Source organism: Oncorhynchus mykiss, chromosome 24, assembly GCF_057628025.1.
Source record: "Oncorhynchus mykiss isolate SJ-2025 chromosome 24, ASM5762802v1, whole genome shotgun sequence".
NCBI classification, from domain to species: domain Eukaryota; kingdom Metazoa; phylum Chordata; class Actinopteri; order Salmoniformes; family Salmonidae; genus Oncorhynchus; species Oncorhynchus mykiss.
In genome coordinates this window covers 43,181,783-43,206,904 of record NC_143045.1, presented here as the reverse complement: position 1 = coordinate 43,206,904, position 25,122 = coordinate 43,181,783, and the positions used below count along the sequence as shown (strand labels likewise).

Here is a 25,122-nt window from a genome sequence, read left to right as displayed (position 1 = left end):
TCCTCCAGCCTGGCCTCACCGAACGGCCTTGTGCTTGCCCCCACAGCAGCCGCACCTCTCTCCACAGCGCAGGCAAGCTCGCAGGGGCAGGTAGCAGCACATGCAGGGCACAAACAGGGACAGAGCCAGGAGGGCCAGCCAGCGGGCACAGCACAGCGGGTGGGGACGGCCCTCCCCTAAAGAGTCCTCGCAGGAACACGGCTCCCAGAACTCGCCCTCTGAGTCCGACATACAGTGATACAGCAGGCTCTCTGCGCACCACACACAGGTCCACTGGTGCAGGCAGTGTAGGGCGGGGTCAGGTGCGTCCCGGCAGCGGCCCCGCCCATTCTCTGATTGGCTGAACACGGAGCGGCAGTAGACGCAGCGCGACGAACACGACGACCCCGCCGGACACGGACTGTCCTCGTCTGGGGAGATGGCCGGGTCACCGTCATTACCATCCCCACCTCCCGCTGCCGCCCCTCCTCCACCTCCTCCTCGCTTGCGAGTCCGTGAGCGGGGAGTGGCCAGAGAGGTGTGGATGCAGCAGGGGGAGGGACTTCCCTTCCCGGTCTCTTGGGGCGAGCCGGCGCCCGACGAGCCTCCAGATACAGCATTGGGCATGGAGGCCATGCAGGTGGGTGAGGAGGAGGAGGAGAGGCGCTGGGAACCTTTACTGTCCAGAGTGACCGTCACCTCGCAGCCCGCCGTGCCCACCCCTGCCACCTCCTTCTCAAAGCGCACCACACACAGCTCTGTGGACTTGTCCTGTATGCTGCCCCCACTGCCCACCACCACCCCCCCAGTGAGACCTCCCACCATGGTCCTCTGAGCCCCGGCACGCCGGTAGTCCTCGTACCCCCGGGAACCCCATAGGTCCTTACAGGGGTCCAGGCTGCGCAGGTCTCCCTCCTCGAGTAGAGAGATGGTGGGGGAGAGGGGTGAGGAGGCTGGGGGGCCCTTTGGAGGAGTGGGGGGAGCAGGGGGAGGTGGAGGGGGAGACGGAGGGTTCAACACAGCGGGGACTTGGGAGAGTTGGTGCTGCGTAGGCCTGGTGTGGATCTGAAGAGAGGAAGATTATCAGAATAGGAGACTGAACAATTACAGCAATCTGGATCCATTACAGCACCAGTAATGCTCAACACGGTGAGGTGTGTTCTAGTCTTTACCTGGGTAGTAGTAGTAGTGGTGAGGTGTGTTCTAGTCTTTACCTGGGTAGTAGTAGTAGTAGTAGTAGTGGTGGTGGTGAGGTGTGTCTAGTCTTTCCTGGGCAGTAGTAGTAGTAGTAGTAGTAGTGGTGGTGGTGAGGTGTGTCTAGTCTTTCCTGGGCAGTAGTAGTAGTAGTAGTGGTGGTGGTGAGGTGTGTCTAGTCTTTACCTGGGCAGTAGTAGTAGTGGTGAGGTGTGTTCTAGTCTTTACCTGGGTAGTAGTAGTAGTAGTAGTAGTGGTGGTGGTGAGGTGTGTCTAGTCTTTCCTGGGCAGTAGTAGTAGTAGTAGTAGTAGTGGTGGTGGTGAGGTGTGTCTAGTCTTTCCTGGGCAGTAGTAGTAGTAGTAGTGGTGGTGGTGAGGTGTGTCTAGTCTTTACCTGGGCAGTAGTAGTAGTAGTAGTAGTAGTAGTAGTGGTGGTGAGGTGTGTTCCAGTCTTTACCTGGGTAGTAGTAGTAGTAGTAGTAGTAGTGGTAGTAGTGGTGGTGAGGTGTGTCTAGTCTTTACCTGGGCAGTAGTAGTAGTAGTAGTAGTGGTGGTGAGGTGTGTCTAGTCTTTCCTGGGCAGTAGTAGTAGTAGTAGTAGTAGTAGTAGTAGTAGTAGTAGTAGTAGTAGTAGTGGTGGTGGTGAGGTGTGTCTAGTCTTTCCTGGGCAGTAGTAGTAGTAGTAGTAGTAGTAGTAGTAGTAGTAGTAGTAGTAGTAGTAGTAGTAGTGGTGGTGGTGAGGTGTGTTCCAGTCTTTACCTGGGTAGTAGTAGTAGTAGTAGTAGTGGTGAGGTGTGTTCCAGTCTTTACCTGGGTAGTAGTGGTAGTAGTAGTGGTAGTAGTAGTAGTAGTAGTAGTGGTGAAGTGTGTTCTAGTCTTTACCTGGGTAGTAGTAGTAGTAGTGGTGGTGGTGAAGTGTGTTCTAGTCTTTACCTGGGTAGTAGTAGTAGTAGTAGTAGTGGTGAGGTGTGTTCTAGTCTTTACCTGGGTAGTAGTAGTAGTAGTAGTGGTGGTGAGGTGTGTTCTAGTCTTTACCTGGGTAGTAGTAGTAGTAGTAGTGGTGGTGAGGTGTGTTCTAGTCTTTACCTGGGTAGTAGTAGTAGTAGTAGTAGTGGTGAGGTGTGTTCTAGTCTTTACCTGGGCAGTAGTAGTAGTAGTAGTAGTGGTGAAGTGTGTTCTAGTCTTTACCTGGGCAGTAGTAGTAGTAGTAGTAGTAGTGGTGAGGTGTGTTCTAGTCTTTACCTGGGTAGTAGTGGTAGTAGTAGTAGTAGTAGTAGTAGTGGTGAAGTGTATTCTAGTCTTTACCTGGGTAGTAGTAGTGGTAGTAGCGGTGGTGAGGTGTGTTCTAGGCTTTACCTGGGTAGTAGTAGTAGTAGTAGTGGTAGTAGTGGTGGTGAGGTGTGTTCTAGGCTTTACCTAGGCAGTAGTAATAGTAGTACTGGTAGTAGTGGTGAGGTGTGTTCTAGTCTTTACCTGGGCAGTAGTAGTAGTAGTAGTGGTGAGGTGTGTTCTAGTCTTTACCTGGGTAGTAGTAGTAGTAGTAGTAGTAGTAGTAGTGGTGAGGTGTGTTCTAGTCTTTACCGTGGTAGTAGTAGTAGTGGTGAGGTGTGTTCTAGTCTTTACCTGGGTAGTAGTAGTGGTAGTAGCGGTGGTGAGGTGTGTTCTAGGCTTTACCTGGGTAGTAGTAGTAGTTGTAGTGGTGAGGTGTGTTCTAGTCTTTACCTGGGTAGTAGTAGTAGTAGTAGTAGTGGTGAGGTGTGTTCTAGGCTTTACCTGGGTAGTAGTAGTAGAAGTGGTGAGGTGTGTTCTAGTCTTTACCTGGGTAGTAGTAGTAGTAGTGGTGAGGCGTGTTCTAGTCTTTACCTGGGTAGTAGTAGTAGTAGTGGTGAGGTGTGTTCTAGGCTTTACCTGGGTAGTAGTAGTAGTAGTGGTGAGGTGTGTTCTAGTCTTTACCTGGGTAGTAGTAGTGGTAGTAGCGGTGGTGAGGTGTGTTCTAGGCTTTACCTGGGTAAAAGTAGTGGTAGTAGTAGTGGTGAGGTGTGTTCTGGGCTTTACCTGGGTAGTAGTAGTAGTAGTAGTAGTTGTAGTGGTGAGGTGTGTTCTAGTCTTTACCTGGGTAAAAGTAGTGGTAATAGTGGTGGTGAGGTGTGTTCTAGGCTTTACCTGGGTAGTAGTAGTAGTGGTGGTGGTGAAGTGTGTTCTAGTCTTTACCTGGGTAGTAGTAGTAGTAGTAGTGAGGTGTGTTCTAGTCTTTACCTGGTAGTACACAGTAGTAGTGGTAGTAGTAGTAGTAGTGGTGAGGTGTGTTCTAGGCTTTACCTGGGTAGTAGTAGTAGTGGTGGTGGTGAAGTGTGTTCTAGTCTTTACCTGGGTAGTAGTAGTGGTAGTAGCGGTGGTGAGGTGTGTTCTAGGCTTTACCTGGGTAGTAGTAGTAGTTGTAGTGGTGAGGTGTGTTCTAGTCTTTACCTGGGTAGTAGTAGTAGTGGTGAGGTGTGTTCTAGGCTTTACCTGGGTAGTAGTAGTAGAAGTGGTGAGGTGTGTTCTAGGCTTTACCTGGGTAGTAGTAGTAGTAGTAGTAGTGGTGAGGCGTGTTCTAGTCTTTACCTGGGTAGTAGTAGTAGTAGTAGTGGTGGTGAGGTGTGTTCTAGTCTTTACCTGGGTAGTAGTAGTAGTAGTAGTGGTGGTGAGGTGTGTTCTAGTCTTTACCTGGGTAGTAGTAGTAGTAGTAGTAGTGGTGAGGTGTGTTCTAGTCTTTACCTGGGCAGTAGTAGTAGTAGTAGTAGTGGTGAAGTGTGTTCTAGTCTTTACCTGGGCAGTAGTAGTAGTGGTAGTAGCGGTGGTGAGGTGTGTTCTAGGCTTTACCTGGGTAGTAGTAGTAGTAGTAGTGGTAGTAGTGGTGGTGAGGTGTGTTCTAGGCTTTACCTAGGCAGTAGTAATAGTAGTACTGGTAGTAGTGGTGAGGTGTGTTCTAGTCTTTACCTGGGCAGTAGTAGTAGTAGTAGTGGTGAGGTGTGTTCTAGTCTTTACCTGGGTAGTAGTAGTAGTAGTAGTAGTAGTAGTAGTGGTGAGGTGTGTTCTAGTCTTTACCGTGGTAGTAGTAGTAGTGGTGAGGTGTGTTCTAGTCTTTACCTGGGTAGTAGTAGTGGTAGTAGCGGTGGTGAGGTGTGTTCTAGGCTTTACCTGGGTAGTAGTAGTAGTTGTAGTGGTGAGGTGTGTTCTAGTCTTTACCTGGGTAGTAGTAGTAGTAGTAGTAGTGGTGAGGTGTGTTCTAGGCTTTACCTGGGTAGTAGTAGTAGAAGTGGTGAGGTGTGTTCTAGTCTTTACCTGGGTAGTAGTAGTAGTAGTGGTGAGGCGTGTTCTAGTCTTTACCTGGGTAGTAGTAGTAGTAGTGGTGAGGTGTGTTCTAGGCTTTACCTGGGTAGTAGTAGTAGTAGTGGTGAGGTGTGTTCTAGTCTTTACCTGGGTAGTAGTAGTGGTAGTAGCGGTGGTGAGGTGTGTTCTAGGCTTTACCTGGGTAAAAGTAGTGGTAGTAGTAGTGGTGAGGTGTGTTCTGGGCTTTACCTGGGTAGTAGTAGTAGTAGTAGTAGTTGTAGTGGTGAGGTGTGTTCTAGTCTTTACCTGGGTAAAAGTAGTGGTAATAGTGGTGGTGAGGTGTGTTCTAGGCTTTACCTGGGTAGTAGTAGTAGTGGTGGTGGTGAAGTGTGTTCTAGTCTTTACCTGGGTAGTAGTAGTAGTAGTAGTGAGGTGTGTTCTAGTCTTTACCTGGTAGTACACAGTAGTAGTGGTAGTAGTAGTAGTAGTGGTGAGGTGTGTTCTAGGCTTTACCTGGGTAGTAGTAGTAGTGGTGGTGGTGAAGTGTGTTCTAGTCTTTACCTGGGTAGTAGTAGTGGTAGTAGCGGTGGTGAGGTGTGTTCTAGGCTTTACCTGGGTAGTAGTAGTAGTTGTAGTGGTGAGGTGTGTTCTAGTCTTTACCTGGGTAGTAGTAGTAGTGGTGAGGTGTGTTCTAGGCTTTACCTGGGTAGTAGTAGTAGAAGTGGTGAGGTGTGTTCTAGGCTTTACCTGGGTAGTAGTAGTAGTAGTAGTAGTGGTGAGGCGTGTTCTAGTCTTTACCTGGGTAGTAGTAGTAGTAGTGGTGAGGTGTGTTCTAGGCTTTACCTGGGTAGTAGTAGTAGTAGTAGTAGTAGTAGTGGTGAGGTGTGTTCTAGTCTTTACCTGGGTGGTAGTAGCGGTGGTGAGGTGTGTTCTAGGCTTTACCTGGGTAGTAGTAGTAGTGGTGAGGTGTGTTCTAGTCTTTACCTGGGTAGTAGTAGTGGTAGTAGCGGTGGTGAGGTGTGTTCTAGGCTTTACCTGGGTAGTAGTAGTAGTAGTAGTGGTGAGGTGTGTTCTAGTCTTTACCTGGGTAGTAGTAGTGGTGGTGGTGAAGTGTGTTCTAGTCTTTACCTGGGCAGTAGTAGTAGTAGTAGTAGTAGTAGTAGTAGTAGTAGTAGTGGTGAGGTGTGTTCTAGGCTTTACCTGGGTAGTAGTAGTAGTAGTAGTAGTAGTAGTAGTAGTGGTGAGGTGTGTTCTAGGCTTTACCTGGGTAGTAGTAGTAGTAGTAGTAGTAGTAGTAGTAATAGTAGTAGTAGTGGTGGTGGTGGTGAGGTGTGTTCTAGTCTTTACCTGGGTGGTAGTAGTAGTAGTAGTGGTGAGGTGTGTTCTAGTCTTTACCTGGGTAGTAGTAGTAGTAGTAGTAGTAGTAGTAGTAGTAGTAGTAGTAGTAGTAGTGGTGAGGTGTGTTCTAGTCTTTACCTGGGTAGTAGTAGTAGTGGTGAGGTGTGTTCTAGGCTTTACCTGGGTAGTAGTAGTAGTGAGGTGTGTTCTAGTCTTTACCTGGGTAGTAGTAGTAGTAGTAGTAGTAGTAGTAGTAGTAGTAGTAGTGGTGGTGAGGTGTGTTCTAGTCTTTACCTGGGTAGTAGTAGTAGTAGTAGTGAGGTGTGTTCTAGTCTTTACCTGGGCAGTAGTAGTAGTGGTGAGGTGTGTTCTAGGCGTTACCTGGGTAAAGTGTGGTGTGGTGTGGGGGCTGTGCTTTGGCAAAGTGGGTGGGGTTATATCCTTCCTGTTTGGCCCTGTCCGGGGGTGTCCTCGGAGTGGGCCACAGTGTCTCCTGACCCCTCCTGTCTCAGCCTCCAGTATTTATGCTGCAGTAGTAGTTTATGTGTCGGGGGGCTAGGGTCAGTTTGTTTTATCTGGAGTACTTCTCCTGTCCTATTCGGTGTCCTGTGTGAATCTAGGTGTGCGTTCTCTAATTCTCTCCTTCTCTCTTTCTCTCTCTCGAAGGACCTGAGCCCTAGGACCATGCCCCAGGACTACCTGACATGATGACTCCTTGCTGTCCCCAGTCCACCTGGTTGTGCTGCTGCTCCAGTTTCAACTGTTCTGCCTTAATATTATTCGACCATGCTTGTCATTTATGAACATTTGAACATCTTGGCCATGTTCTGTTATAATCTCCACCCGGCACAGCCAGAAGAGGACTGGCCACCCCACATTGCCTGGTTCCTCTCTAGGTTTCTTCCTAGGTTTTGGCCTTTCTAGGGAGTTTTTCCTAGCCACCGTGCTTCTACACCTGCATTGCTTGCTGTTTGGGGTTTTAGGCTGGGTTTCTGTACAGCACTTTGAGATATCAGCTGATGTACGAAGGGCTATATAAATACATTTGATTTGATTTGATTTTTGACCTGGGTAGTAGTAGTGGTAATAGTGGTGGTGAGGTGTGTTCTAGTCTTTACCTGGGTAAAAGTAGTAGTAGTAGTAGTAGTAGTGGTGAGGTGTGTTCTAGTCTTTACCTGGGTAGTAGTAGTAGTAGTAGTAGTAGTAGTAGTGGTAAGGTGTATTCTAGTCTTTACCTGGGTAGTAGTAGTGGTAGTAGCGGTGGTGAGGTGTGTTCTAGGCTTTACCTGGTAGTACACAGTAGTAGTAGTAGTAGTGGTGAGGTGTGTTCTAGTCTTTACCTGGGTAGTAGTAGTGGTAGTAGCGGTGGTGAGGTGTGTTCTAGGCTTTACCTGGGTAGTAGTAGTAGTAGTAGTAGTAGTAGTGGTGAGGTGTGTTCTAGTCTTTACCTGGGTAGTAGTAGTAGTAGTAGTGGTAGTAGTAGTAGGAGTGGTGAGGTGTGTTCTAGTCTTTACCTGGGTAGTAGTAGTAGGAGTGGTGAGGTGTGTTCTAGTCTTTACCTGGGTAGTAGTAGTAGGAGTGGTGAGGTGTGTTCTAGGCTTTACCTGGGTAGTAGTAGTAGTAGTAGTAGTAGTAGTAGTAGTAGTGGTGAGGTGTGTTCTAGTCTTTACCTGGGCAGTAGTAGTAGTAGTAGTAGGGGTGGTGAGGTGTGTTCTAGTCTTTACCTGGGCAGTAGTAGTAGTAGTAGTAGTGAGCTGTGTTCTAGCCCTTACCTGGGCAGGTGTGGTGGTGGTGAGCGTGTGGGACGCTCCGAAGCTAAACTCCTCGGAGGTGGAACGTACGAAGCAGGTGGAGGAGGACTCGCTGGTTACTATGGTGACGGGCTTGGGAAGCATCTCCTTCCGGCTGTTGGAAGATGACTCACTTCCTGTATGGGACTGACATCATCAAACTACAGGTCAGAGGTCATGTGGACTGACACACACAACAGGTAATCAGACTGCAGACCGACACACTACAGGTCAGAAATCATCAGTGGGCTGGCTGTAAGTGGTGCAAGTTGAGAGCTACAAGTTCATTGGTGCCCAAGAAACTATCATGGTCCAAACACACCAAGACAGTTGTGAAGAGGGCACGACAACACGTTTTCCTCCTCAGGAGACTGAAAAGATTTAGCATGGTTCCTCAGATCCTCCACAGCTGAACCATCGAGAGCATGGTAGTACTACTACTACCCAGGTAAAGACTAGAGCACTGGTTGCATCACTGCCTGGTATTTCAACTGCTCTGGCTCCGACTGCGAGGCACTACAGAGGGTAGTGTGTACGGTCCAGTACATCACTGAGGCCAAGCTTCCTGCCATCCAGGACCTCTATACCAGGCGGTGTCAGAAGGAGGCCCTAAAAATGTACGAAAATTCCAGCCACCCTAGTCATAGACTGTTCTCTCTGCCCCCGCATGGGAATCGGTACCGGAGCGCCAAGTCTAGGTCCAAAAGGCTTCTTAACAGCTTCTACCCCCAAGCCATAAGACTGCTGAACAGCTAATCAAATGGCTACCCATTTGCTGCTACTCGCTGTTTTTGTTTTTTATCTCTGTATAGTCACTTTATCCCTATCTACATGTACAAATTACCTGGACTAACCTGTACCTCCAGACATTGACTCTGTACCCCCTGTATATAGTCTCATTACCAACCGGTACCCCTAGACATTGACTCTGTACCCCCTGTATATAGTCTCATTACCAACCGGTACCCCCAGACATTGACTCTGTACCCCCTGTATATAGTCTCATTACCAACCGGTACCCCCAGACATTGACTCTGTACCCCCTGTATATAGTCTCATTACCAACCGGTACCCCCAGACATTGACTCTGTACCCCCTGTATATAGTCTCATTACCAACCGGTACCTCCAGACATTGACTCTGTACCCCCTGTATATAGTCTCATTACCAACCGGTACCCCCAGACATTGACTCTGTACCCCCTGTATATAGTCTCATTACCAACCGGTACCCCCAGACATTGACTCTGTACCCCCTGTATATAGTCTCATTACCAACCGGTACCCCCAGACATTGACTCTGTACCCCCTGTATATAGTCTCATTACTAACCTGTACCCCTGTATATAGTCTCATTACTAACCTGCACCCCTGTATATAGTCTCATTACTAACCTGTACCCCCTGTATATAGTCTCATTACTAACCTGTACCCCCTGTATACAGTGCCTTGCGAAGGATTTCGGCCCCCTTGAACTTTGCGACCTTTTGCCACATTTCAGGCTTCAAACATAAAGATATAAAACTGTATTTTTTTGTGAAGAATCAACAACAAGTGGGACACAATCATGAAGTGGAACGACATTTATTGGATATTTCAAACTTTTTTAACAAATCAAAAACTGAAAAATTGGGCGTGCAAAATTATTCAGCCCCTTTACTTTCAGTGCAGCAAACTCTCTCCAGAAGTTCAGTGAGGATCTCTGAATGATCCAATGTTGACCTAAATGACTAATGATGATAAATACAATCCACCTGTGTGTAATCAAGTCTCCGTACATATGCACCTGCACTGTGATAGTCTCAGAGGTCCGTTAAAAGCGCAGAGAGCATCATGAAGAACAAGGAACACACCAGGCAGGTCCGAGATACTGTTGTGAAGAAGTTTAAAGCCGGATTTGGATACAAAAAGATTTCCCAAGCTTTAAACATCCCAAGGAGCACTGTGCAAGCGATAACATTGAAATGGAAGGAGTATCAGACCACTGCAAATCTACCAAGACCTGGCCGTCCCTCTAAACTTTCAGCTCATACAAGGAGAAGACTGATCAGAGATGCAGCCAAGAGGCCCATGATCACTCTGGATGAACTGCAGAGATCTACAGCTGAGGTGGGAGACTCTGTCCATAGGACAACAATCAGTCGTATATTGCACAAATCTGGCCTTTATGGAAGAGTGGCAAGAAGAAAGCCATTTCTTAAAGATATCCATAAAAAGTGTTGTTTAAAGTGTGCCACAAGCCACCTGGGAGACACACCAAACATGTGGAAGAAGGTGCTCTGGTCAGATGAAACCAAAATTGAACTTTTTGGCAACAATGCAAAACGTTATGTTTGGCGTAAAAGCAACACAGCTGAACACACCATCCCCACTGTCAAACATGGTGGTGGCAGCATCATGGTTTGGGCCTGCTTTTCTTCAGCAGGGACAGGGAAGATGGTTAAAATTGATGGGAAGATGGATGGAGCCAAATACAGGACCATTCTGGAAGAAAACCTGATGGAGTCTGCAAAAGACCTGAGACTGGGACGGAGATTTGTCTTCCAACAAGACAATGATCAAAACATAAAGCAAAATCTACAATGGAATGGTTCAAAAATAAACATATCCAGGTGTTAGAATGGCCAAGTCAAAGTCCAGACCTGAATCCAATCGAGAATCTGTGGAAAGAACTGAAAACTGCTGTTCACAAATGCTCTCCATCCAACCTCACTGAGCTCGAGCTGTTTTGCAAGGAGGAATGGGAAAAAAATGTCAGTCTCTCGATGTGCAAAACTGATAGAGACATACCCCAAGCGACTTACAGCTGTAATCGCAGCAAAAGGTGGCGCTACAAAGTATTAACTTAAGGGGGCTGAATAATTTTGCACGCCCAATTTTTCAGTTTTTGATTTGTTAAAAAAGTTTGAAATATCCAATAAATGTCGTTCCACTTCATGATTGTGTCCCACTTGTTGGTGATTCTTCACAAAAAAATACAGTTTTATATCTTTATGTTTGAAGCCTGAAATGTGGCAAAAGGTCGCAAAGTTCAAGGGGGCCGAATACTTTTGCAAGGCACTGTATAGTCTCATTACTAACCTGTATCCCCTGTATATAGTCTCATTACTAACCTGTACCCCCTGTATATAGTCTCATTACTAACCTGTACCCCCCCGTATATAGTCTCATTACTAACCTGTACCCCCTGTATATAGTCTCATTACGAACCGGTACCCCCAGACGTTGACTCTGTACCCCCTGTATATAGTCTCATTACCAACCGGTACCCCCAGACATTGACTCTGTACCCCCTGTATATGGTCTCATTTCCAACCGGTACCCCCAGACATTGACTCTGTACCCCCTGTATATAGTCTCATTACCAACCGGTACCCCCAAACATTGACTCTGTACCCCCTGTATATAGTCTCATTACTAACCTGTACCCCGTATATAGTCTCATTACTAACCTGTACCCCTGTATATAGTCTCATTACTAACCTGTACCCCTGTATATAGTCTCATTACTAACCTGTACCCCCTGTATATAGTCTCATTACTAACCTGTACCCCCTGTATATAGTCTCATTACTAACCTATACCCCCTGTATATAGTGTCATTACTAACCTATACCCCCTGTATATAGTCTCATTACTAACCTGTCCCCTGTATATAGTCTCATTACTAACTTGTACCCCCTGTATAGAGTCTCATTACTAACCTGTACCCCCTGTATATAACCTCATTACTAACCTGTACCCCTGTATACAGTCTCATTACTAACCTGTATCCCTAAGCAGAGAGACAGACTACAGACTGACAGACTGTACAGTCGTGGCCAAAAGTTTTGAGAATGACACAAATATACATTTTCACAAAGTCTGCTGCCTCAGTTTGTATGATGGCAATTTGCATGTACTCCAGAATGTTATGAAGAGTGATCAGATTAATTGCAATTAATTGCAAAGTCCCTCTTTGCAATGCAAATGAACTGAATCCCCCAAAAACATTTCCACTGCATTTCAGCCCTGCCACAAAAGGACCAGCTGACATTATCATGTCAGTGATTTTCTCGTTAACACAGGTGTGAGTGTTGAAGAGGACAAGGATGGAGATCACTCTGTCATGCTGATTGAGTTCGAATAACAGACTGGAAGTTTCAAAAGGAAGGTGGTACTTGGAATCATTGTTCTTCCTCTGTCAACCATGGTTACCTGCAAGGAAACACGTGCCGTCATCTTTGCTTTGCACAAAAAGGGCTTCACAGGCAAGGAGAGGAGAGTGGTTCAATTGTTGTGAAGAAGGCTTCAGGGCGCCCAAGAAAGTCCAGCAAGCGCCAGGACCGTCTCCTAAAGTTAATTGAGCTGCAGGATCAGGGCACTACCAGTACAGAGCTTGCTCAGGAATGGCAGCAGGCAGGTGTGAGTGCATCTGCACGCACAGTGAGGCGAAGACTTTTGGAGGATGGCCTGGTGTCAAGAAGGGAAGCAAAGAAGCCACTTCTCTCCAGGAAAAACATCGGGGACAGACTGATATTCTGCAAAAGGTACAGGGATTGGACTGCTGAGGACTGGGGTAAAGTCATTTTCTCTGATGAAACCCCTTTTCGATTGTTTGGGGCATCCAGAAAAAAGCTTGTCCGGAGAAGACAAGGTGAGCGCTACCATCAGTCCTGTGGCATGTCAACAGTAAAGCATCCTGAGACCATTCATGTGTGGGGTTGCTTCTCAGCCAAGGGAGTGGGCTCACTCACAATTTTGCCTAAGAACACAGCCATGAATGAAGAATGGTATCAACACATCCTCTGAGAGCAACTTCTCCAAACCATCCAGGAACAGTTTGGTGATGAACAATGCCTTTTCCAGCATGATGGAGCACCTTACCATAAGGCAAAAGTGACAACAAATTGCCTCGGGGAACAAAACATCAATATTTTGGGTCCATGGCCAGGAAACTCCCCAGACCTTAATCCCATTGAGAACTTGTGGTCAATCCTCAAGAGGCGGGTGAACAAACCACACCCCACAAATTCTGACAAACTCCAAGCATTGATTATGCAAGAATGGGCTGCCATCTGTCAGGATGTGGCCCAGAAGTTAATTGACACCATGCCAGGGCGGATTGCAGAGGTCTTGAAAAAGAAGGGTCAACACTGCAAATATTGACTCTTTGCATCAACTTCATGTAATTGTCAATAAAAGCCTTTGACAGTTATGAAATGCTTGTAATTATACTTCAGTATTCCATAGTAACATCTGACAAAAATATCTAAAGACACTGAAGCAGCAAACTTTGTGGAAATTTATATTTGTGTCATTCTCAAAACTTTTGGCCACGACTATAGACTGACACACTGTAGACTGACACACTGTAGACTGACAGACAGTAGACTGACAGACAGTAGACTGACAGACAGTAGACTGACAGACAGTAGACTGACACACTGTGGACTGACACACTGTGGACTGAAACACTGTAGACTGTAGACTGACACACTGTAGACTGACACACTGTAGACTGTAGACTGACACACTGTGGACTGACACTGTGGACTGACAAACTGTAGACTGATACACTGTAGACTGACACACTGTAGACTGACAGACAGTAGACTGACAGACAGTAGACTGACACACTGTGGACTGACACACTGTGGACTGAAACACTGTAGACTGTAGACTGACACACTGTAGACTGACACACTGTAGACTGTAGACTGACACACTGTGGACTGACACTGTGGACTGACAAACTGTAGACTGATACACTGTAGACTGACACACTGTAGACTGACACACTGTAGACTGACACACTGTGGACTGACACTGTGGACTGACACACTGTAGACTGTAGACTGACACACTGTGGACTGACACTGTAGACTGACACACTGTAGACTGTAGACTGACACACTGTGGACTGACACTGTAGACTGACAAACTGTAGACTGACACACTGTAGACTGACACACTGTAGACTGACACAATGTGGACTGACACACTGTAGACTGACACACTGTAGACTGACACACTGTAGACTGTAGACTGACACACTGTGGACTGACACTGTGGACTGACACACTGTAGACTGTAGACTGACACACTGTAGACTGACACTGTAGACTGACACACTGTAGACTGACACACTGTAGACTGTAGACTGACACACTGTGGACTGACACTGTGGACTGACACTGTGGACTGACACTGTGGACTGACACACTGTAGACTGACACACTGTGGACTGACACACTGTAGACTGACACACTGTAGACTGACACTGTAGACTGACACACTACAAGTCGTCAAGTCGATGGAACAGCAACTTGGTCGCCCAAAATGTTTATTTGAAATGATAAAAAATGTAACATCTAGGAACATGGGACACTATACAAACATTTGGAAATAATTGTATTGAGTATATATGAACAAAAATATAAACACAACATGTAAAGTGTTGGTCCCATGTTTCATGAGCTGAAGTAAAATATCTCAGAAATGTTCAATTGGTACCAAAAAGCTTATTTCTCTAAATTTTGTGCAGAAATGTGTTTACATCCCTGTCAGTGAGCGTTTTCTCCTTTGCCAAGATAATCCATCCACCTGACAGGTGTGGCATATCAAGAAGCTGATTAAACAGCATGATCATTACACAGGTGATCAACAGCCCTAACGCCCCGTAGCACTCACTTCTGTCATCATGAAGTGCTTTGAGAGACTAGTCAAGGATCATATCACCTCCACCTTACCTGACACCCTAGACCCACTTTAATTTGCTTACCGCCCAAATAGGTCCACAGACGATGCAATCTCAACCACACTGCCCCAATAGTCTACCAGAGTGCCATCCGTTTTGTCACCAAAGCTCCATATACTACCCACCACTGCAACCTGTACGCTCTCGTTGGCTGGTCCTCACTTCATATTCGTCGCCAAACCCACTGGCTACGGGTCATCGATAAGTCTCTGCTAGGTAAAGCCCTGCCTTATCTCAGTTCACTGGTCGTCATAGCAGCACCCACCCGTAGCACGCGCTCCAGCAGGTATATTTCACTGGTCACCTCCAAAGCCAATTCCTCCTTTGGCCGTCTTTCCTGTCAGTTCTCTGCTGCCAATGACTGGAACGAACTGCAAAAATCGCTGAAGCTGGAGACTCACATCTCCCTCACTAGCTTTAAGCACCAGCTGTCAGAGCAGCTCACAGATCACTGCACCTGCACATAGCCCATCTGTAAATAGCCCATCCAACTACCTCATCCCCATACTGTATTTATTTTTTATCTTGCTCCTTTGCACCCCAGTATCTCTACTTGCACATTCATCTTCTGCACATCTATCATTCCAGTGTTTAATTGCTATATTGTAATTACTTTGCCACTATGGCCTATTTATTATCTTAACTAATTTGCACTCACTGTATATAGACTTTTAGTTTTCTTTTTTTTCTACTGTATTATTGAAATAAATTAAAATAATTTTTACAAGCTCAGTCACACCTTGTGTGTCTTTTTAATAAAATGAACTATCTTTGGAAAAATAGACTTGAACATTTCGGCCAATCAATGGCCACCAGTCGATCACTTTCGCAGTGAAAAAGCAAACGGAGATCTACCGCTCAGAATTTTGATGACTCACTTCCTGTATGGGACTGACATCATCAAACTACAGGTCAGAGGTCATGTAGACTGACGCACTACAGGTCATCAGAGATCATGTAGATCATCATGACATCATGATATGATATCATTCATCATGACACACACTACAACTCCTAGAAATATAATCTAGATATTTAGAAAATAGATTATATTTGCATGCTACAGCTCATCGCACATGTACCACAGTCTGAGACAGACTACACATCCATGTACAGTCTATTCTCAGTACATGATCCAGGACCGACACAATCATACGTCTTGATCCAAGACCGACAGAGAGTGAACAACACAATCTCTGTATGTCCCCGCCCACTGATTATTAATTGAACCAATCACATTCGTTCTGCCCTCAGAACAATCCTAGATCTGATCCTAGATCTGATCTGATCCTAGATATGTGTGTATAAAAGGATAAAGCCACTCACTGCTTGACCATCGTCCTCAGTGTCGCCCTCTTCAGGCGTGGAGGAGGAAGGAGATTCAGAGCCGCGGTCCAGCTTATCGATGACCGCTTGTAGGCCGCGCTCGAAGGAGATGGCGTCAGCAGGGCTCTGGAACGTCAGGCCAAACTTACGTTCCTCCACGCGCCAGTGATGAAAGATAGGGTTCACTTTGTTGTAGACCAGCCCCTTCTGCACAGCACATTCCAGCACCGGCTATATACACACACACACACACACACACATACACACACAGGTATGTAGAAGGGATCACTGCACCAACGATCCACGGTCCTCCAAAAACAAGAGCTCCCACAAAACGCTGTACCATATCGTTAGGGTTAGGGTTTAGGGGTTAGGGTTAGGGTTTAGGGGTTAGGGTTAGGGTTAGCACATTAGTCAAATACTTTATACTTTCACTGTGTTTGATTTGTTTTTCCTCAAACAAAGGAACCAATATGGACTATAGTCCTCAGGTGGCGGGCGTGACACACAGACTCACTGCTCGGTCGCGTAGCCGCTCTCCGCGTACAATGTACTCTCTCCGCCCCCTGCCTTCATGGCTCCTCCCCTTACATATTACCACGTGACTGAGGCCGCCGCCCCCCAGGGGTACCCAGCCTCCACTGGAGTCATCACGTGTCATCACCACGGCTCTAACACGCACACTGAGGAGAGACAACAGGAGATTAGACAGGAGATTAGAACACACAATGATACACACACTGGGGAGAGACGACAGGAGATTAGACAGGAGATTAGACCACACAATGATACACACACTGAGGAGAGAAGACAGGAGATTAGACGACACAATGATACACACACTGAGGAGAGACGACAGGAGATTAGACAGGAGATTAGACCACACAATGATACACACACTGAGGAGAGACAACAGGAGATTAGACGGGAGATTAGACCACACAATGATACACACACTGAGGAGAGACGACAGGAGATTAGACAGGAGATTAGACCACACAATGATACACACACGCACACTGAGGAGAGACGACAGGAGATTAGACAGGAGATTAGACAGGAGATTAGACCACACAATGATACACACACTGAGGACAGACGACAGGAGATTAGACCACACAATGATACACACATGCACACTGAGGAGAGACGACAGGAGATTAGACAGGAGATTAGACAGGAGATTAGACCACACAATGATACACACACTGAGGAGAGACGACAGGAGATTAGACAGGAGATTAGACCACACAATGATACACACACGCACACTGAGGAGAGACGACAGGAGATTAGACAGGAGATTAGACAGGAGATTAGACCACACAATGATACACACACTGAGGACAGACGACAGGAGATTAGACAGGAGATTAGACCACACAATGATACACACACTGAGGAGAGACAACAGGAGATTAGACAGGAGATTAGACCACACAATGATACACACACGCACACTGAGGAGAGACGACAGGAGATTAGACAGGAGATTAGACAGGAGATTAGACCACACAATGATACACACACGCACACTGAGGAGAGACGACAGGAGATTAGACGACACAATGATATACACACGCACACTGAGGAGAGACGACAGGAGATTAGACCACACAATGATACACACACGCACACTGAGGAGAGACGACAGGAGATTAGACCACACAATGATACACACACGCACACTGAGGAGAGACGACAGGAGATTAGACAGGAGATTAGACAGGAGATTAGACCACACAATGATACACACACGCACACTGAGGAGAGACGACAGGAGATTAGACAGGAGATTAGACAGGAGATTAGACCACACAATGATACGCACACTGAGGACAGACGACAGGAGATTAGACAGGAGATTAGACCACACAATGATACACACACGCACACTGAGGAGAGACGACAGGAGATTAGACAGGAGATTAGACCACACAATGATACACACACTGAGGAGATTAGACAGGAGATTAGACAGGAGATTAGACCACACAATGATACACACACGCACACTGAGGAGAGACGACAGGAGATTAGACAGGAGATTAGACCACACAATGATATACACACACTGAGGAGAGACGACAGAAGATTAGACAGGAGATTAGACCACACAATGATACACACACTGAGGAGAGACAACAGGAGATTAGACGGGAGATTAGACCACACAATGATACACACACTGAGGAGAGACGACAGGAGATTAGACAGGAGATTAGACCACACAATGATACACACACGCACACTGAGGAGAGACGACAGGAGATTAGACAGGAGATTAGACCACACAATGATACACACACGCACACTGAGGAGAGACGACAGGAGATTAGACAGGAGATTAGACCACACAATGATACACACACTGAGGACAGACGACAGGAGATTAGACAGGAGATTAGACCACACAATGATACACACACTGAGGAGAGACGACAGGAGATTAGACAGGAGATTAGACCACACAATGATACACACACTGAGGACAGACGACAGGAGATTAGACAGGAGATTAGACGACACAATGATACACACACGCACACTGAGGATAGACGACAGAAGATTAGACGGGAGATTAGACCACACAATGATACACACACTGAGGAGAGACGACAGGAGATTAGACAGGAGATTAGACCACACAATGATACACACACTGAGGAGAGACGACAGGAGATTAGACAGGAGATTAGACCACACAATGATACACACACTGAGGAGAGACGACAGGAGATTAGACCACACAATGATACACACACTGAGGACAGACGACAGGAGATTAGACGACACAATGATACACACACGCACACTGAGGATAGACGACAGGAGATTAGACAGGAGATTAGACCACACAATGATACACACACTGAGGAGAGACGACAGGAGATTAGACGACACAATGATACACACGCACTGTACTGAACACACACATACAAATACCATACACAAACATTTATGCACAAATTAATTCACACACACACACACACACACACACACACACACACACACACACACACACACACACACACACACACACACACACACACACACACACACACACACACACACACACACACACACACACACAGTTGGAAAGGAGAGAAACCATTAGAAACACAACCAACCCCTTATATAATACAATGTGATTGTCTTTACAAAAGGTACAACTGGTCAAACATGAAATGAACCGAGTAGGAAAGTTCTTACAAGTACATACCTATTTTAACAAATTAATAAGCATTCATATGCAGAGAGATAATGAGGCATAGAGATAGTAAGGCAGAAAGATATAGAGAAATAGACAGAGAGATAGTAAGGAAGAGAGTAAGGCAGAGAGATAGTAAGGCAGAGAGATAGTAAGGCAGAAAGATAGAGAAATAGACAGAGAGATAGTAAGGAAGAGAGTAAGGCAGAGAGATAGTGAGGCAGAGAGATAGTAAGGCAGAAAGATATAGAGAAATAGACAGAGAGATAGTAAGGAAGAGAGTAAGGCAGAGAGATAGTGAGGCAGAAAGATAGTAAGGCAGAAATATATAGAGAAATAGACAGAGAGATAGTAAGGCAGAGATAGTGAGGCAGAGAGATAGTAAGGAAGAGAGTAAGGCAGAGAGATATAGACAGAGAGATAGTAAGGAAGAGAGTAAGGCAGAGAGATAGTGAGGCAGAGAGATATAGAGAAATAGACAGAGATAGTAAGGAAGAGAGTAAGGCAGAGAGATAGTAAGGCAGAAAGATATAGAGAAATAGACAGAGAGATAGTAAGGAAGAGAGTAAGGCAGAGAGATAGTGAGGCAGAGAGATAGTAAGGCAGAAATATATAGAGAAATAGACAGAGAGATAGTAAGGAAGAGAGTAAGGCAGAGAGAGTGAGGCAGAGAGATAGTAAGGCAGAAAGATATAGAGAAATAGACAGAGAGATAGTAAGGAAGAGAGTAAGGCAGAGAGATATAGACAGAGAGAGATAGTAAGGCAGAAAGATATAGAGAAATGGACAGAGAGATAGTAAGGAAGAGTAAGGCAGAGAGATAGTGAGGCAGAGAGATAGTAAGGCAGAAAGATATAGAGAAATAGACAGGGAGATAGTAAGGAAGAGGGTAAGGCAGAGAGATAGTAAGGCAGAAAGATATAGACAGAGAGATAGTAAGGAAGAGAGTAAGGCAGAGAGATAGTGAGGCGGAGAGATAGTAAGGCAGAAAGATATAGAGAAATAGACAGAGAGATAGTAAGGAAGAGAGTAAGACAGAGAGATAGTGAGGCAGAGAGATAGTAAGGCAGAAAGATATAGAGAGATAGTAAGGAAGAGAGTAAGGCAGAGAGATAGTAAGGCAGAGAGATAGTAAGGCAGAAAGATAGAGAAATAGACAGAGAGATAGTAAGGAAGAGAGTAAGGCAGAGAGATAGTGAGGCAGAGAGATAGTAAGGCAGAAAGATATAGAGAAATAGACAGAGAGATAGTAAGGAAGAGAGTAAGGCAGAGAGATAGTAAGGCAGAAAGATATAGAGAAATAGACAGAGAGATAGTAAGGAAGAGAGTAAGGCAGAGAGATAGTAAGGCAGAGAGATAGTAAGGCAGAAAGATAGAGAAATAGACAGAGAGATAGTAAGGAAGCGAGTAAGGCAGAGAGATAATGAGGCAGAGAGATAGTAAGGCAGAAAGATATAGAGAAATAGACAGAGAGATAGTAAGGAAGAGAGTAAGGCAGAGAGATGTAGACAGAGAGGGATAGTAAGGCAGAAAGATATAGAGAAATGGACAGAGAGATAGTAAGGAAGAGTAAGGCAGAGAGATAGTGAGGCAGAGAGATAGTAAGGCAGAAAGATATAGAGAAATAGACAGAGAGATAGTAAGGAAGAGAGTAAGGCAGAGAGATATAGACAGAGAGAGATAGTAAGGAAGAGAGTAAGGCAGAGAGATATAGACAGAGAGAGATAGTAAGGCAGAAAGATAGAAATACAGTGCCTTGCGAAAGATTTCGGCCCCCTTGAACTTTGTGACCTTTTGCCACATTTCAGGCTTCAAACTTAAAGATATAAAACTGTATTTTTTTGTGAAGAATCAACAACAAGTGGGACACAATCATGAAGTGGAACGACATTTATTGGATATTTCAAACTTTTTTAACAAATCAAAAACTGAAAAATTGGGCGTGCAAAATTATTCAGCCCCTTTACTTTCAGTGCAGCAAACTCTCTCCAGAAGTTCAGTGAGGATCTCTGAATGATCCAATGTTGACCTAAATGACTAATGATGGTAAATACAATCCACCTGTGTGTAATCAAGTCTCCGTATAAATGCACCTGCACTGTGATAGTCTCAGAGGTCCGTTAAAAGCGCAGAGAGCATCATGAAGAACAAGGAACACACCAGGCAGGTCCGAGATACTGTTGTGAAGAAGTTTAAAGTCGGATTTGGATACAAAAAGATTTCCCAAGCTTTAAACATCCCAAGGAGCACTGTGCAAGCAATAAAATTGAAATGGAAGGAGTATCAGACCACTGCAAATCTACCAAGACCTGGCCGTCCCTCTAAACTTTCAGCTCATACAAGGAGAAGACTGATCAGAGATGCAGCCAAGATGCCCATGATCACTCTGGATGAACTGCAGAGATCTACAGCTGAGGTGGGAGACTCTGTCCATAGGACAACAATAGTCGTATATTGCACAAATCTGGCCTTTATGGAAGAGTGGCAAGAAGAAAGCCATTTCTTAAAGATATCCATAAAAAGTGTTGTTTAAAGTTTGCCACAAGCCACCTGGGAGACACACCAAACATGTGGAAGAAGGTGCTCTGGTCAGATGAAACCAAAATGGAACTTTTTGGCAACAATGCAAAACGTTATGTTTGGCGTAAAAGCAACACAGCTGAACACACCATCCCCACTGTCAAACATGGTGGTGGCAGCATCATGGTTTGGGCCTGCTTTTCTTCAGCAGGGACAGGGAAGATGGTTAAAATTGATGGGAAGATGGATGGAGCCAAATACAGGACCATTCTGGAAGAAAACCTGATGGAGTCTGCAAAAGACCTGAGACTTGGACGGAGATTTGTCTTCCACCAAGACAATGATCCAAAACATAAAGCAAAATCTACAATGGAATGGTTGAAAAATAAACATATCCAGGTGTTAGAATGGCCAAGTCAAAGTCCAGACCTGAATCCAATCGAGAATCTGTGGAAAGAACTGAAAACTGCTGTTCACAAATGCTCTCCATCTAACCTCACTGAGCTCGAGCTGTTTTGCAAGGAGGAATGGGAAAAAATGTCAGTCTCTCGATGTGCAAAACTGATAGAGACATACCCCAAGCGACTTACAGCTGTAATCGCAGCAAAAGGTGGCGCTACAAAGTATTAACTTAAGGGGGTTGAATAATTTTGCACGCCCAATTTTTCAGTTTTTGATTTGTTAAAAAAGTTTGAAATATCCAATAAATGTCGTTCCACTTCATGATTGTGTCCCACTTGTTGTTGATTCTTCACAAAAAAATACAGTTTTATATCTTTATGTTTGAAGCCTGAAATGTGGCAAAAGGTCGCAAAGTTCAAGGGGGCCGAATACTTTCGCAAGGTACTGTATATAGACAGACAGAGAGATGGAGAGCGACAGAGAGAGAGAGCGCGGGAGACAGAGATTATAGACAGAGAGATTAGAGACAGAGAGCTGGAGAGCGACAGAAAGATGGAGAGCGACAGAGAGAGAGCGACAGAGAGAGAGCGACAGAGAGAGAGAGAGAGCAACAGACAGGCAGAGCGAGAGACAGATTATAGACAGAGAGATTATAGACAGAGAGAGAGATTATAGACAGAGAGAGAGAGATTATAAACAGAGAGAGATATTATAGACAGAGAGAGATTATAGACAGAGAGAGAAAGCGACGGGCATAAAGTTTATAGACAGACAGAGATTTTAAGGTAGAGAGAGTGACAGAGAAAGATTATAGACAGGCAGAGAGAGAGAGAAAGACAGACAGAGATATTATAGACAGGTAGAGAGATTATAAGGAAGAGAGAGAGAGCAACAGACAGAGAGATTATAAGATTATAGACAGGCGGTGAGAGAGAGAGCGACAGGCAGAGAGAGAGAGCGACAGGCAGAGAGAGAGAGAGCGACAGGCAGAGAGAGTGAGCGACAGGCAGACAGACAGAGAGAGAGAGAGAGAGAGAGTGAGCGACAGGCAGAGAGAGAGAGAGAGAGAGAGAGAGAGAGAGAGTGAGCGACAGGCAGAGAGAGACAGTGAGAGAGTGAGCGACAGGCAGAGAGAGAGAGAGCGAGGAAGAGACAGAAAGACAGGCAGAGAACATACAATCATGTTACAAATTACATCATAATCATGCTATGGTCTGTTGACACTGCCTATGATGTCAAGCGTCACTTAAAAATATATATATTTAACCTTTATTTAACTAGGCAAGTCAGTTCAGAACAAATTCTTATTTACAATGACGGCCTACTCCAGCCAAACCCAGACAACACTGGGCCAATTGTGCGCCGCCCTATGGGACTCCCAATCACGGCCGGTTGTGATACAGCCTGGATTCAAACCAGGGGGTCTGTAGTGAAAGCGCTGAGATGCAGTGTCTCAGACCGCTGTGTCACTCCCGGAAACCTAACTGTTTTATCAACATCCTTCTCATGTTTCAAAACGTGAAGATTTTTTTTTATTTTTTTAAAGCACTCCTCCATTTTAAATGTATTTATTTGTAGTCATGATGTTTGTCTATATTTCCTAACCTCAGTAGGTCTACTCCTAAAGAAACACAGCAGAACCACACTACAGGACTATGAGCCCCACCGTAGATATCAGTGTTAGGAAGGACGGAAGCAGACAGGTTTTTATAATGGACGGTCACGTGAACAAGGTAAATCTAATCTCGCCTAGGATGTGATGACTGCACCAATGAACACAGAACAGTTGGGACTGAATATTATATTATTATACAGCAACAAAACATGTAAAAAAATAAACCATATCAGGGTTTGTTTTAGAACGACCACGACTCTTATTCCTGAGTAATGAAGTGTCACGGGGGAAATGGCACGGAATGAAAGACATATCGAGGCAAGGCGAGAATGACCGAATGGGAGGTGGGAGCAAGAATTGTTTCCCAGATGTATCAATGAACGCGCCCATTCGCCATCCGAGCGAGGCCCTGTACCTCGCAACACAAGCCTCTCCTTCTCTAGTCCGCCAGATGCACAATGAATGACTGTTTTAAATTCCATCACCGTGGATCGACAGAACTGCGAAGACACGGGCATCATATCGTTACATTTGTATTACATAGGATTCCCATTATTGTTGCAATAATTGTAAAAACATTGCGTTCTCCTCTCTCCCCCTACTGCCTGCTCATCACACACTGCGCTGCTATACGCACTCGCTCGCTAACACATCCTGATATTCCTTATTTTATGAATGAAATACAATAGAAAACACAGTGATTTAAACCGATGTGCAATATCTCGAAGAAAAAAAATGCAATCGTTTGGGGGGGAAAAAAAAGGAGAGATGAGTGGGTGCGAGGATAGAAAGAGGGAGCGATAGATGGGGGAGGGGGCGACGAGAAAAGGGAAGGAGAGGAGGGGTTGAGGAAGAGGACGAGAGAAAAATCACATTTCATTCATAAAGTTGTGCTTTAAAAATCATAATGAAACCCGAGACGCGTTGATAAAAAAAAAAATCCCATCGCCAACATCCCTCCCTAGGTTTACCGGATCCTGTGTCTGTGAATGAGAGCTTGGCCAAAACTCGACATATTTTGTCAATTTCTTCCAACACATTTTACACATTGACTGATTTATTTAACGGCTAAATAGAAGTCCTCGCCACTGCGTGACTATTACCTGGTATTTCTCACAGTGGGTTTTTATCATTCGATTAGAAGCCGTGTTGTCTTTGATAAGGTATTGAATCCTGTCTTTACACCGTTTAATATCGTAGCCCCCGTGTAAACCCTAATCATATATACATATTTATCACACGTTTGCTTGAATATATCGGGAATGTGATGTATACTGTTGATTCAAGACTACGTAATGGTGTTTATCCTCAACTATATCAATAGACTGTACCTTTGTCTATCCCTGGGGTTGCCTTCTTGTGTAACATCGGTGTTTATCAGAGATTAATGTGATGACCAAGCTAAATTGATTTCGTGTAATATTGTAGGAAATAAAAAGATAAGGACTTACTCGCCCTCCATGTCTCGGTGTAGCCGCTGCTTCGAGCTCCCTGCCCCGGTATCCCTGTCCTTTAGATCCCCCTTCGCCAGAACACACACGCGGACACTCACACCCTCACTCTGTCACTCTCTCGTTCTATCTCACTCTCTGCTCTCATTTTCTAATCCTTGTCTCTCTCTCTCTCCACCTTTACGTCGTTTCTGTGTATCAGGATGGACTTGGGTTGCAGCAGCCATTTTCCGCTGGCAGCAGCGGT

General features: G+C 45.4%; 1 protein-coding gene across 1 annotated transcript; it reads right to left on the bottom strand.

The window, feature by feature from the left end:
* Positions 1 to 25,122, bottom strand: spred3 (sprouty related EVH1 domain containing 3). Its single transcript, XM_090219008.1, has 5 exons — positions 24,876 to 25,122; positions 16,194 to 16,359; positions 15,677 to 15,907; positions 7,595 to 7,759; positions 1 to 1,044 (listed from the first exon to the last, which is right to left on the bottom strand). The coding sequence occupies exons 1-5, from the start codon at positions 24,884 to 24,886 to the stop codon at positions 16 to 18; spliced, it is 1,602 nt and encodes a 533-aa protein (XP_090075134.1). The 5' UTR covers positions 24,887 to 25,122; the 3' UTR covers positions 1 to 15.